The sequence below is a fragment of the Gadus morhua genome, chromosome 11 (assembly GCF_902167405.1).
Source record: "Gadus morhua chromosome 11, gadMor3.0, whole genome shotgun sequence".
NCBI lineage: Eukaryota > Metazoa > Chordata > Actinopteri > Gadiformes > Gadidae > Gadus > Gadus morhua.
In genome coordinates, this window is record NC_044058.1 from 24,271,816 (window position 1) to 24,285,459 (window position 13,644).

General features: G+C 38.4%; 1 protein-coding gene across 3 annotated transcripts; it reads left to right on the plus strand.

Annotated features, from left to right (window-relative positions):
• Positions 1–104: 104 nt before the first annotated feature.
• LOC115553518 (apolipoprotein M) lies at positions 105–12,304 on the plus strand. 3 transcript variants are annotated; one of them, XM_030369839.1, is made up of 7 exons: positions 105–581; positions 1,095–1,237; positions 1,751–1,821; positions 2,217–2,333; positions 2,894–2,992; positions 3,206–3,233; positions 3,339–3,491. In XM_030369839.1, the coding sequence occupies exons 1-6, from the start codon at positions 396–398 to the stop codon at positions 3,217–3,219; spliced, it is 630 nt and encodes a 209-aa protein (XP_030225699.1). In that variant the 5' UTR covers positions 105–395; the 3' UTR covers positions 3,220–3,233; positions 3,339–3,491. The 3 variants fall into 3 exon arrangements, with proteins under 3 accessions (XP_030225699.1, XP_030225700.1, XP_030225701.1); XM_030369840.1 differs by lacking the exons at positions 1,095–1,237; positions 1,751–1,821; positions 2,217–2,333; ... (1 more) ...; positions 3,206–3,233; positions 3,339–3,491 and adding exons at positions 5,104–5,246; positions 5,711–5,781; positions 6,131–6,247; ... (1 more) ...; positions 12,038–12,065; positions 12,171–12,304 and having other exon boundaries at positions 357–581; XM_030369841.1 differs by lacking the exons at positions 105–581; positions 1,095–1,237; positions 1,751–1,821; ... (2 more) ...; positions 3,206–3,233; positions 3,339–3,491 and adding exons at positions 4,300–4,623; positions 5,104–5,246; positions 5,711–5,781; ... (2 more) ...; positions 12,038–12,065; positions 12,171–12,287.
• The last annotated feature ends 1,340 nt before the right edge of the window (positions 12,305–13,644 follow it).

The following is a 13,644-nucleotide window of genomic DNA, read 5'->3' on the forward strand; positions in this document are numbered from 1 at the left end:
TCTATTGGTGTAATCGATCCCATAAATACTAAATCTGAAGAACCACTATGTGCGGAGGCCTTCACGCAGTTTGCCTTCCAGGAATCAGTTTTATCCAGGTCACACATTAACTCACAAAGAGAGAAAAAATTGATTCAGTGTGTAACGTGGAGCAGCTAGTCGGGATATGACCCCCACCTCCGCCCCATTTTACTTTCCTTTATTACCAGGTTATTATAATCAGGGTTTTACATAAGTCGATTGATGGAATGACCAATGAGCCCGATCCGAATCGGTTACATTATTTGATCCTTCCAAGACAAAAGGACTGAATACGGGATGATTGGTGGTTGGATTCCAACAGAGTGATGGGTTAATCAGTAACTTCCTACGCTGGGGGGAAACATCCAGTGGTCATGATGACACACTTACCCACCAGAACTCCAAACGACTTCAAGTCCTTCCAGTATCTGGACCAGGGTGTAACCATGCCGAAAAATCTGGCCTCGCTCCTGCTCTACGTCTACAGTATGTGGGTCGTGGTCTCCCAGCCCTGCCCAACCTACACCGCCTTGTCCGCAGCCAGCCTCAACCCAGAGGAGGTAGGAATACACACACAACAAACATACAACACACACAACACGCATACAACGCACGCACAACATACAGACAACTGAACACTATCAACACACTCCACCTAACACACAGACCACACGATGTACACCAAACAGACAACAGACTACTACTCTTGACACACTCCACATAACACACAACCCATACCAAACAACCCACACCATATATATATTTATATAAAAAAAGGTATATATATATATATTTGTCCCCGTATATATATAGCTAGATACTTATATACCTTTTTTCTAACTTGGATATAATAGCTAGATATATCGACTTGGCCTGATATCTCAGTTTTAGTTCCACCTTTCACCTGACCTGAATTGGACCTTGTGTCTGTTGTCCTTATGAGTCACATTGGCTAATACACTGAGGCTAACGGGTGTTTGTGTCTGCCTATTTGTGTATGTGTGTGTGTGTGTATGTGTGTGTGTGTGTGTGTGTGTGTGTGTGTGTGTGTGTGTGTGTGTGTGTGCGTGAAGTACCGTGGGAGGTGGTATTTCTCCGCAGCTGTGAGTGGGAGGGAGGAGGAGCTCCAATGGTTCAGAATGATGGACAGCGGCGTGTACACCATGCAGACAACCGCTGTCCCCCAAACCGTACTGCTGAACGTTGACATTCGCATGTACGCAAACACACACACATGCACGCAGGCACACACACACACACAGAGTTACACAAACATTTGAGTGCAGACACACTGACCATATACACATGCATACCTATGTGTGTGAGATACACACACTCCCACCAAACACACATACGCACACACAGATATGCATGCACACACACACACACACACACACACACACACACACACACACACACACTCATACACACATCCACATACAGACAAACACACACACACACACACACACACACACACACACACACACACACACACACACACACACACACACACACACACACACACACACACACACACACACACTAGTATGCACAGTGCACACACACACAAATTGAACTTTAGAATACTCTGGACAGTACTTCCTGTCATCTTAAGAGGATACATGAACTGTACTTTATGAGGGGAAGGAGAGGGGAGAACTGAACTGCTCTTCCTGTACTCTAGAGTCTAGAGGGCTGAACTGAACTGTACTTCCTGTAACCCCCTTAGTGGAAACAACTGCATGAGATCTTCAATGACCTACAAAGTCCTCTCAGGCAGAAATGACGTGCAGCTAGAAGGTAAAATATCATCATAACACATGGCAAATCATACAGTTCGATACTTTTAACATACTTTATGGTCCACATCATAATATTATATGATATACTGTATATCATCATACAATATGATAAACATGATCTGACAATAGGATACATACAAAACAGCAGGTGTTCTTTCAACTAAATCTGAGGAACCAAAAAAACGATTCAATGTGTTCAATGTGGACTCAACCACAGCACACACTCTCAGAGTTTTCTGGCTTTTGAGTTCTTTGTCAGGCAACGACCCACCCCCCACTGGATCGAGACCCATTGCTGGTGTGATATGATGATGATATGAACATGCTAAACATGGTCCATTATGATACAAACAGGATGTTAATCACAGGCTTTTGTTGGGGGGGGGGGGGTAGGACGGCCCCAGCGTCAGACGTTCTTCTGGGGTGGAGCGCAGCACAACGACTCCGACTACATCATCGTGCAGGAAACGGAGCCTGCACCGGCCGCGCTCGACGTATACACGCTCTTCGGTTCGTTGGATCATACCACCTTTTTTTTTTACTATATGGCTTATTATTAGGGATCGACCGATATATTGGTCGGCCGATATTCGCGTTTTTTACGTGTATCGTATCGGCCGATACGCGGCCGATTTTCGCCGATATTTTTTTCGCCAATTTTTTTTTTTTTACTTGTTCTACCTCACCTGTTTTTACTATTTGTTAAATATAGTTTTTTATATTGAAGTTCAATAAATGTTCCTTTTTTTAAATTGAGGCTTGTAACATTTGTTATCAGTGTAATCTTTATGATTGAGGGAGCAAAAAAATAAATAAATAAAATAAAATAAAAAAGTAGTATCGGCTCTAAATATCGGTATCGGCGTATCGGCTAAGGCTGATGAAAAAATATCGGTATCGTATCGGCCCTAAAAAATCTGTATCGGTCGATCCCTACTTATTATGCTACCGTTTTTATTATTCTATAGTACTTATTATTATACTAGAATATGTATTATTATACTACAGAATAATACTACTGTATTTATTATTATACTACAGTATTTATATGAGCAGTTTTTCTTGTGCAGGTAGAAAGAAAGTCCTACCTGACGACGTGATTAAAGATTTCCAGGAGATATTGGCATGTCAAGGAATGACGGCGTTCTTCAGACTTCCTCAGACCCAAGGTTGGTGTCTCGGAGACCGGGAAGACCCTTGAGGATGAAAGCTTGACTAAATGACTAATGAAAACCCTTCATCAGTCAGCACTTGAACTAATATTTATTTTCTGGTTGTCGATCATTGTATTAGCGTAGGATTGTAAGATTTAACAACTCCATTATAGTTGTATTATTGTATTTTCTGGTCATCTTTAAATAATTGTATGGTTCTGTTGACAGAGCTGTGCAGCTAAACACCCTCACAGAGGTAAGACGTATCATAATGTTCTCTTTTTCCATCCAGTTTCAACCATTCATTCAATAGATTTACACAAAGAATAAAACATGAGATTGATGACGAGTTCTGTTTCAGGATGTGGAAGGCAGACAACAGAAGATGTACCTTGTTTCTAATGAAAAGTACATTTCGACCAAAATTTTTAGACAGAAACCTCCTCACATGAGTGATTTCCGATTTAATTAATTAAACTGTTGCCTTCAAATAAAAACAAAACCTTGAATTATTTGTATATTGTTGCCTTATTTTCTGCACGTTGTCTCTGTCATCTATCTAGTATTTTGCCTTTTATCTGAGATTTTAACGTTAATCTGTTGTCAATGCGTCAGAACATGAGTCAATAAGTGGATTAGTGCGAGCTGGCCACACACGGTTTCCTCCATCCTGCAACTCATTCCAGGAACAAACCTGGGTTATGATTTTATTACTTATATTTCATTCGTTAAAATGTCAATGAATGATGATCATTGGTTATGTACTATAGCCTATACATTTATATATGTATACATACATATACATATATGTACATCGACTCTCCCCTAAATAAAGTGTTTTCTCTTCAATTGATGACAAATCTTGCTGTCGTCCTTCTCTGTTCTCTTCAAATAAAATAATGCTTTATTCATTTTGGAGGGGAGTTTATTGGTTTCTATTGGTATAATCGATCCCATTAATACTAAATCTGTAGAACCACTATGTGCTGATGCCTTCACGCTTGCCCTCCAGGACACACTTGAACTCACAAAGGGAGAAGAAAAATGTTTTCTTCTAAACTGATGATATCAAGTACGTTATTCAATTACAATATTTTGAAAACAGTAATAGTTTATAATTATGATTAGATTATATAATGAGCGCTGTACCATAATGACAGCGTGGGTGTCTGGTGTGTTTACCAGATCTGGGTTCATCAGACTATTGATTCAGTGTGTAACGTGGAGCAGCTAGTCGGGATATGACCCCCACCTCCGCCCCATTTTACTTTCCTTTATTACCAGGTTATTATAATCAGGATTTTACATTAGTCGATTGATAGAATTGGTCCGACCCGAATCGGTTACATTATTTGATCCTTCCAAGACAAAAGGACTGAATACCGGATGATTGGTGGTTGGATTCCAACAGAGTGATGGGTTAATCAGTAACTTCCTACGCTGGGGGGAAACGTCGAGTGGTCATGACGCACTTACCCACCAGAACTCCAAACGGCTTCAAGTTCTTCCAGTATCTGGACTAGGGTGTAACCATGCCGACAGAACTGGCCTCCCTCCTGCTCTACGTCTACAGTTTGTGGGTCGCGGTCTCCCAGTCCTGCCCAAACTACACCGCCTTGTCCGCAGACAGCCTCAACCCAAAGGAGGTAGGACTACACACACAACACACATACAACACACACAACACGCATACAATGCGCGCACAAGTTACGGACAACTGAACACTATCAACACACTCCACCTAACACACAGACCACACGACGTTCACCAAACAGACAACAGCCTACTACTCTTGACACACTCCACATAACACACAACCCATACCAAACAGCACACACATATATATATATATATGTATATATATAGATAGATATTTGTAGAAAAATAGGTACATATATATGTATACCTTTTTTTCCAACTTGGATATAATAGCTAGATATATTCACTTGGCCTGATATCTCGGTTTTTTGTTCCACCTTTCACCTGACCTGAATTGGACCTTGCGTCTGTTGTCCCTATGAGCCACGTTGGATAATATACTGAGGCTAAGGTGTGTGTGTGTGTGTGTGTGTGTGTGTGTGTGTGTGTGTGTGTGTGTGTGTGTGTGTGTGTGTGTGTGCGTGAAGTACCTTGGGAGGTGGTATTTCTTAGCAGCTGTGAGTGGGGGGGAGGATGAGCTCCAGATGTTCAGGATGATGGACAGCAGCGTGTTCACCATGCAGACAACCGCTGTCCCCCAAACCATACTGCTGAATGGGGACATGCGCATGTACGCAAACACACACACATGCACGCAGGCACACACACACACGCACACACACACACACACACACACACACACACACACACACACACACGCACACACACACACACACACACACACACACATACACACAAGTACACATAATTTTGAGCACAGACTCAAACACATGCACACATATGCATGTGATATGCACACACTCACAGCAAACACACACATACACACACATATATACATACACACACACACACTCATACACACATGCACACACACTATTCAAAACCTCACACACTCACAGGCACACACATTGAACTTTAGATTCACTACCACTGGCACGGGGCAGCATAATCATTGGCACACTAAAAATATATATTATATATATATATATATATATCTAAAGAGGGAACTTGAACTGTACTTCATGAGGGGAAGGAGAGGGGTGAACTGAACTGTACTTCCTGTAACCCCTCTAGAGGACAGAACTGTAAGAGAGCTTCGTGGACCTACAACATCCTCTCAGGCCGAGATGACCTGCAGCTACAAGGTAAAATCAACACATGGCACATCCCACAATTCTATATGTTTTATCCTACTCTATTTTACACATCATAATACAATATGATATATATCATCATACAATATGTTAAACATTATCTGACAAGAGGATAGATATAATATAGCAGATGTTCTTAAACTAAATCGAAGGAACCAAAAAACCATTAAATGTGTTCAATGTGGACTCAACCACAGCAAACACTCCCAACCCAATTCTTGAGAGACATTGTAATATATGATATGATGATGATATGAATATGACAGACGTGGTCCATTATGATACAAGCAGGATAAAGATGTTCATCTGAGGGTGTTGTTTGGTGGGGGGGGGGGGGTAGGAAGGCCCCAGCGCCAGACGTTCCTCCGGGCCGGAGAGCAGCACAACTGCTCCGACTGCATTGTCCTGCAGGAAGTAGAGCCGGCTCCGGCCGCGCTCAACAGATACATGCTCTATGGTTCGTCTCAGAGCTCCGCTCCTTACTCTACACAGTTCACTTAAGCTTTAATGTTATGGCTCTAAACCTTACTCTACACAGTTCACTTCAGATTTAATGTTATGGCTCTAAACCTTACTCTACACAGTTCACTTCAGCTTTAATGTTATGGCTCTAAACCTTACTCTACACAGTTCACTTCAGCTTTAATGTTATGGCTCTAAACCTTGCTCTACACAGTTCCCTTCAGCTTTAATGTTATGGCTCTAAACCTTACTCTACACAGTTCACTTCAGCTTTAATGTTATGGCTCTAAACCTTACTCTACACAGTTCACTTCAGCTTTAATGTTATGGCTCTAAACCTTACTCTACACAGTTCACTTCAGATTTAATGTTATGGCTCTAAACCTTACTCTACACAGTTAGATTGAGGTTTAAATGTAGGGCTCTAAACCTTACTCTACACAGTTAGATTGAGGTTTAAATGAGGGCTCTAAACCTTACTCTACACAGTTAGATTGAGGTTTAAAAGTAGGGCTCTAAACCTTACTCTACACAGTTAGATTGAGGTTTAAATGTAGGGCTCTAAACCTTACTCTACACAGTTAGATTGAGGTTTAAATGTAGGGCTCTAAACCTTACTCTACACAGTTTGATTGAGGTTTAAATGTAGGGCTCTAAACCTTACTCTACACAGTTAGATTGAGGTTTAAATGTAGGGCTCTAAACCTTACTCTATACAGTTCACTTCAGCTTTAATGTTATGGCTCTAAACCTTACTCTACACACTTAGATTGAGGTTTAAATGTAGGGCTCTAAACCTTACTCTACACAGTTTGATTGAGGTTTAAATGTAGGGCTCTAAACCTTACTCTACACAGTTAGATTGAGGTTTAAATGTAGGGCTCTAAACCTTACTCTACACAGTTAGATTGAGGTTTACATGTAGGGCTCTAAACCTTACTCTACACAGTTAGATTGAGGTTTAAATATAGGGCTCTAAACCTTACTCTACACAGTTAGATTGAGGTTTAAATGTAGGGCTCTAAACCTTACTCTACACAGTTAGATTGAGGTTTAAATGTAGGGCTCTAAACCTTACTCTACACAGTTTGATTGAGGTTTAAATGTAGGACTCTAAACCTTACTCTACACAGTTAGATTGAGGTTTAAATGTAGGGCTCTAAACCTTACTCTACACAGCTAGATTATGGTTTAAATGTAGGGCTCTAAACCTTACTCTACACAGTTAGATTGAGGTTTAAATGTAGGGCTCTAAACCTTACTCTATACAGTTCACTTCAGCTTTAATATTATGGCTCTAAACCTTACTCTACACAGTTTGATTGAGGTTTAAATGTAGGGCTCTAAACCTTACTCTACACAGTTAGATTGAGGTTTAAATGTAGGGCTCTAAACCTTACTCTACACAGTTAGATTATGGTTTAAATGTAGGGCTCTAAACCTTACTCTACACAGTTAGATTGAGGTTTAAATATAGGGCTCTAAACCTTACTCTACACAGTTAGATTGAGTTTAAATGTAGGGCTCTAATCCTTACTCTACACAGTTAGATTGAGGTTTAAATGTAGGGCTCTAAACCTTACTCTACACAGGTAAATTGAGGTTTAAATGTAGGGCTCTAAACCTTACTCTACACAGTTAGATTGAGGTTTAAATGTAGGGCTCTAAACCTTACTCTACACCGTTAGATTGAGGTTTAAATGTAGGGCTCTAAACCTTACTCTACACAGTTCACTTCAGCTTTAATGTTATGGCTCTAAACCTTACTCTACACACTTAGATTGAGGTTTAAATGTAGGGCTCTAAACCTTACTCTACACAGTTTGATTGAGGTTTAAATGTAGGGCTCTAAACCTTACTCTACACAGTTAGATTGAGGTTTAAATGTAGGGTTCTAAACCTTAATCTACACAGTTAGATTGAGGTTTAAATGTAGGGCTCTAAACCTTACTCTACACAGTTAGATTATGGTTTAAATGTAGGGCTCTAAACCTTACTCTACACAGTTAGATTGACATTTAAATGTAGGGCTCTAATCCTTACTCTACACAGTTAGATTGAGGTTTAAATGTAGGGCTCTAAACCTTACTCTACACAGGTAGATTGAGGTTTAAATGTAGGGCTCTAAACCTTACTCTACACAGTTAGATTGAGGTTTTAATGTAGGTCTCTAAACCTTACTCTACACCGTTAGATTGAGGTTTAAATGTAGGGCTCTAAACCTTACTCTACACAGTTCACTTCAGCTTTAATGTTATGGCTCTAAACCTTACTCTACACACTTAGATTGAGGTTTAAATGTAGGGCTCTAAACCTTACTCTACACAGTTAGATTGAGGTTTAAATGTAGGGCTCTAAACCTTACTCTACACAGTTAGATTGAGGTTTAAATATAGGGCTCTAAACCTTACTCTACACAGTTAGATTGAGTTTAAATGTAGGGCTCTAATCCTTACTCTACACAGTTAGATTGAGGTTTAAATGTAGGGCTCTAAACCTTACTCTACACAGGTAAATTGAGGTTTAAATGTAGGGCTCTAAACCTTACTCTACACAGTTAGATTGAGGTTTAAATGTAGGGCTCTAAACCTTACTCTACACCGTTAGATTGAGGTTTAAATGTAGGGCTCTAAACCTTACTCTACACAGTTCACTTCAGCTTTAATGTTATGGCTCTAAACCTTACTCTACACACTTAGATTGAGGTTTAAATGTAGGGCTCTAAACCTTACTCTACACAGTTTGATTGAGGTTTAAATGTAGGGCTCTAAACCTTACTCTACACAGTTAGATTGAGGTTTAAATGTAGGGCTCTAAACCTTAATCTACACAGTTAGATTGAGGTTTAAATGTAGGGCTCTAAACCTTACTCTACACAGTTAGATTATGGTTTAAATGTAGGGCTCTAAACCTTACTCTACACAGTTAGATTGAGGTTTAAATATAGGGCTCTAAACCTTACTCTACACAGCTAGATTATGGTTTAAATGTAGGGCTCTAAACCTTACTCTACACAGTTAGATTGAGGTTTAAATGTAGGGCTCTAAACCTTACTCTATACAGTTCACTTCAGCTTTAATATTATGGCTCTAAACCTTACTCTACACAGTTTGATTGAGGTTTAAATGTAGGGCTCTAAACCTTACTCTACACAGTTAGATTGAGGTTTAAATGTAGGGCTCTAAACCTTACTCTACACAGTTAGATTATGGTTTAAATGTAGGGCTCTAAACCTTACTCTACACAGTTAGATTGAGGTTTAAATATAGGGCTCTAAACCTTACTCTACACAGTTAGATTGAGTTTAAATGTAGGGCTCTAATCCTTACTCTACACAGTTAGATTGAGGTTTAAATGTAGGGCTCTAAACCTTACTCTACACAGGTAAATTGAGGTTTAAATGTAGGGCTCTAAACCTTACTCTACACAGTTAGATTGAGGTTTAAATGTAGGGCTCTAAACCTTACTCTACACCGTTAGATTGAGGTTTAAATGTAGGGCTCTAAACCTTACTCTACACAGTTCACTTCAGCTTTAATGTTATGGCTCTAAACCTTACTCTACACACTTAGATTGAGGTTTAAATGTAGGGCTCTAAACCTTACTCTACACAGTTTGATTGAGGTTTAAATGTAGGGCTCTAAACCTTACTCTACACAGTTAGATTGAGGTTTAAATGTAGGGTTCTAAACCTTAATCTACACAGTTAGATTGAGGTTTAAATGTAGGGCTCTAAACCTTACTCTACACAGTTAGATTATGGTTTAAATGTAGGGCTCTAAACCTTACTCTACACAGTTAGATTGACATTTAAATGTAGGGCTCTAATCCTTACTCTACACAGTTAGATTGAGGTTTAAATGTAGGGCTCTAAACCTTACTCTACACAGGTAGATTGAGGTTTAAATGTAGGGCTCTAAACCTTACTCTACACAGTTAGATTGAGGTTTTAATGTAGGTCTCTAAACCTTACTCTACACCGTTAGATTGAGGTTTAAATGTAGGGCTCTAAACCTTACTCTACACAGTTCACTTCAGCTTTAATGTTATGGCTCTAAACCTTACTCTACACACTTAGATTGAGGTTTAAATGTAGGGCTCTAAACCTTACTCTACACAGTTAGATTGAGGTTTAAATGTAGGGCTCTAAACCTTACTCTACACAGTTAGATTGAGGTTTAAATATAGGGCTCTAAACCTTACTCTACACAGTTAGATTGAGTTTAAATGTAGGGCTCTAATCCTTACTCTACACAGTTAGATTGAGGTTTAAATGTAGGGCTCTAAACCTTACTCTACACAGGTAAATTGAGGTTTAAATGTAGGGCTCTAAACCTTACTCTACACAGTTAGATTGAGGTTTAAATGTAGGGCTCTAAACCTTACTCTACACCGTTAGATTGAGGTTTAAATGTAGGGCTCTAAACCTTACTCTACACAGTTCACTTCAGCTTTAATGTTATGGCTCTAAACCTTACTCTACACACTTAGATTGAGGTTTAAATGTAGGGCTCTAAACCTTACTCTACACAGTTTGATTGAGGTTTAAATGTAGGGCTCTAAACCTTACTCTACACAGTTAGATTGAGGTTTAAATGTAGGGCTCTAAACCTTAATCTACACAGTTAGATTGAGGTTTAAATGTAGGGCTCTAAACCTTACTCTACACAGTTAGATTATGGTTTAAATGTAGGGCTCTAAACCTTACTCTACACAGTTAGATTGAGGTTTAAATATAGGGCTCTAAACCTTACTCTACACAGTTAGATTGAGGTTTAAATGTAGGGCTCTAATCCTTACTCTACACAGTTAGATTGAGGTTTAAATGTAGGGCTCTAAACCTTACTCTACACAGGTAGATTGAGGTTTAAATGTAGGGCTCTAAACCTTCCTCTACACAGTTAGATTGAGGTTTAAATGTAGGGCTCTAAACCTTACTCTACACCGTTAGATTGAGGTTTAAATGTAGGGCTCTAAACCTTACTCTACACAGTTCACTTCAGCTTTAATGTTATGGCTCTAAACCTTACTCTACACAGTTAGATTGAGGTTTAAATGTAGGGCTCTAAACCTTACTCTACAGATTGAGGTTTAAATGTAGGGCTCTAAACCTTACTCTACACAGTTAGATTGAGGTTTAAATGTAGGGCTCTAAAACGTACTCTACACAGTTAGATTGAGGTTTATATTTAGGGATCTAAACCTTACTCTACACAGTTAGATTGAGGTTTATATTTAGGGATCTAAACCTTACTATACACAGTTAGATTGAGGTTTATATTTAGGGATCTAAACCTTACTATACAAAGTTAGATCAGGCTTGAAGTTAGAGCGTTAAACCTTACTCTACAGTTAGTTGTAGGTTTAATATCACAGCTCTAAACCTGACTCTATTCAGTTAGATTCAGGTTTAATGTTAGAGCTCTAAACCTTACTCTACAGTATTTACATGACCACTTTGTCTTGTGCAGGTAGAGAGAAAGTTGTACCTGAGGACGTGATTAAAGATTTCCAGGAGATATTCGCATGTCAGGGAATGACGGCGTTCTTCAGACTTCCTCAGACCCAAGGTTGGTGTCTCAGAGACCGGGAAGAGCCTTGAGGATGAAAGCTTGACTAAATGACAAATGAAAACCCTTCATCAACCAGCACTTGAATTTATATTAATTTTCTGGTTGTATATCATTAATTACTGTAGGATTGTATGATGTAACAACGTCATTCTATTTGTATTATTGTATTTTCTGGTCATATCTTTAAATGAATTGTATGGTTCTGTTGACAGAGCTGTGCAGCTAAACACCCTCACAGAGGTAAGACTAATGATATTTCTCTCTTTCTCCATCCAGTTTCAACCATTCATTTAATAGTTTTACATAAAGCGTAAAACATGAGATTGATGACGAGTTCTGTTTCAGGATGTGGAAGGCAGACCACAGAAGGCGTACCTTGTTTCTAATGAAAAGTACTATTCAACTCTTCACATTTGTGTGATTTCCGATTTAATTAATTAAACTTTTGCCTTCGAATAAAAACAAAACCTTGAATTATTTGTATATTGTTTTCTCATTTTCTGCGCTTGTCTGTCATTTCTCTTGTATTTAGCCGTTTATCTGAGATTTTAATGTAAATCTGTTGTCAATGCGTCATAACATGAGTCTTGATAGTATTGGATTACTACGAGCTGGCCACGCGTGACTCGGTTTCCTCCATCCTGCAACTCACTCCATGAACACAACCTGGGTTATGACGAAGCACAGCGGCAGATCAGATCAGAGATCTGTGACGAGCCATGAAATATGAACATTTGACACTTAAAAACTACATTACTTGGTTGTATTCAATAACCGAGAAGCAAATCAAATCAAATGCTATTTTTACCAATATTAAATATAAGGATATGATATTTTAATTATATAATTCATTTAATAATTCATTCATTATAATTACAATGAATGATTATCATTGGTTATATACTATTTATATCTATCTATCTATCTATCTATCTATCTATCTATCTATCTATCTGTCTGTCTGTCTGTCTGTCTGTCTGTCTGTCTGTCTGTCTCTCTGTCTCTCTGTCTCTCTGTCTCTCTCTCTCTCTCTCTCTCTCTCTCTCTCTCTCTCTCTCTCTCTCTCTCTCTCTCTCTCTCTCTCTCTCTCTCTCTCTCTCTCTCTCTCTCTCTCTGTCTATCTATCTATCTATCTATCTATCTATCTATCTATCTATCTATCTATCTATCTATCTATCTATCTATCTATCTATCTATCTATCTTTCTCTCTCTCTCTCTTTCTCTCTCTCTCTCTATATATATATATATATATATATATAAAATGTATATATATATAGAGAGAGAGATGACGTCACAGCAGTAGAATATATATATATCAAATATATATATATATAATATATATATATATATAGAGAGAGAGATGACGTCACAGCAGTAATATATATATATATATATATATATATATATATATATATATATATATATATATATATATATATATATATATATATATGTATGTGTGTACATCAACCAATACATAGATTTGACATCTTCCTTATTACTGTTTTTCTCAGTCGCTTTGGTACAGTTCTCAGATCAGAATTGAAATTCTCAAAACTACCTGTTCAACATCACATCATTCTGTAAATTGTGCACATCAAAAAAGCAGTTTCTCATTTCTTTGAACAATTTGCAAATGCTTTGGTACATTCCTGCATAAGATTATGTATATTTCTCTGCTCTTTCCTACATTATATATTGCTTATGTCATGTTGATCAAAATGTATTGTAATAGGTCTCTATTGAATAGTCCACCAAAACATTTAGGCATTAGTTCATTGCATAAGTCTTTACATGCAAAATGGTTGTACAAGTTGT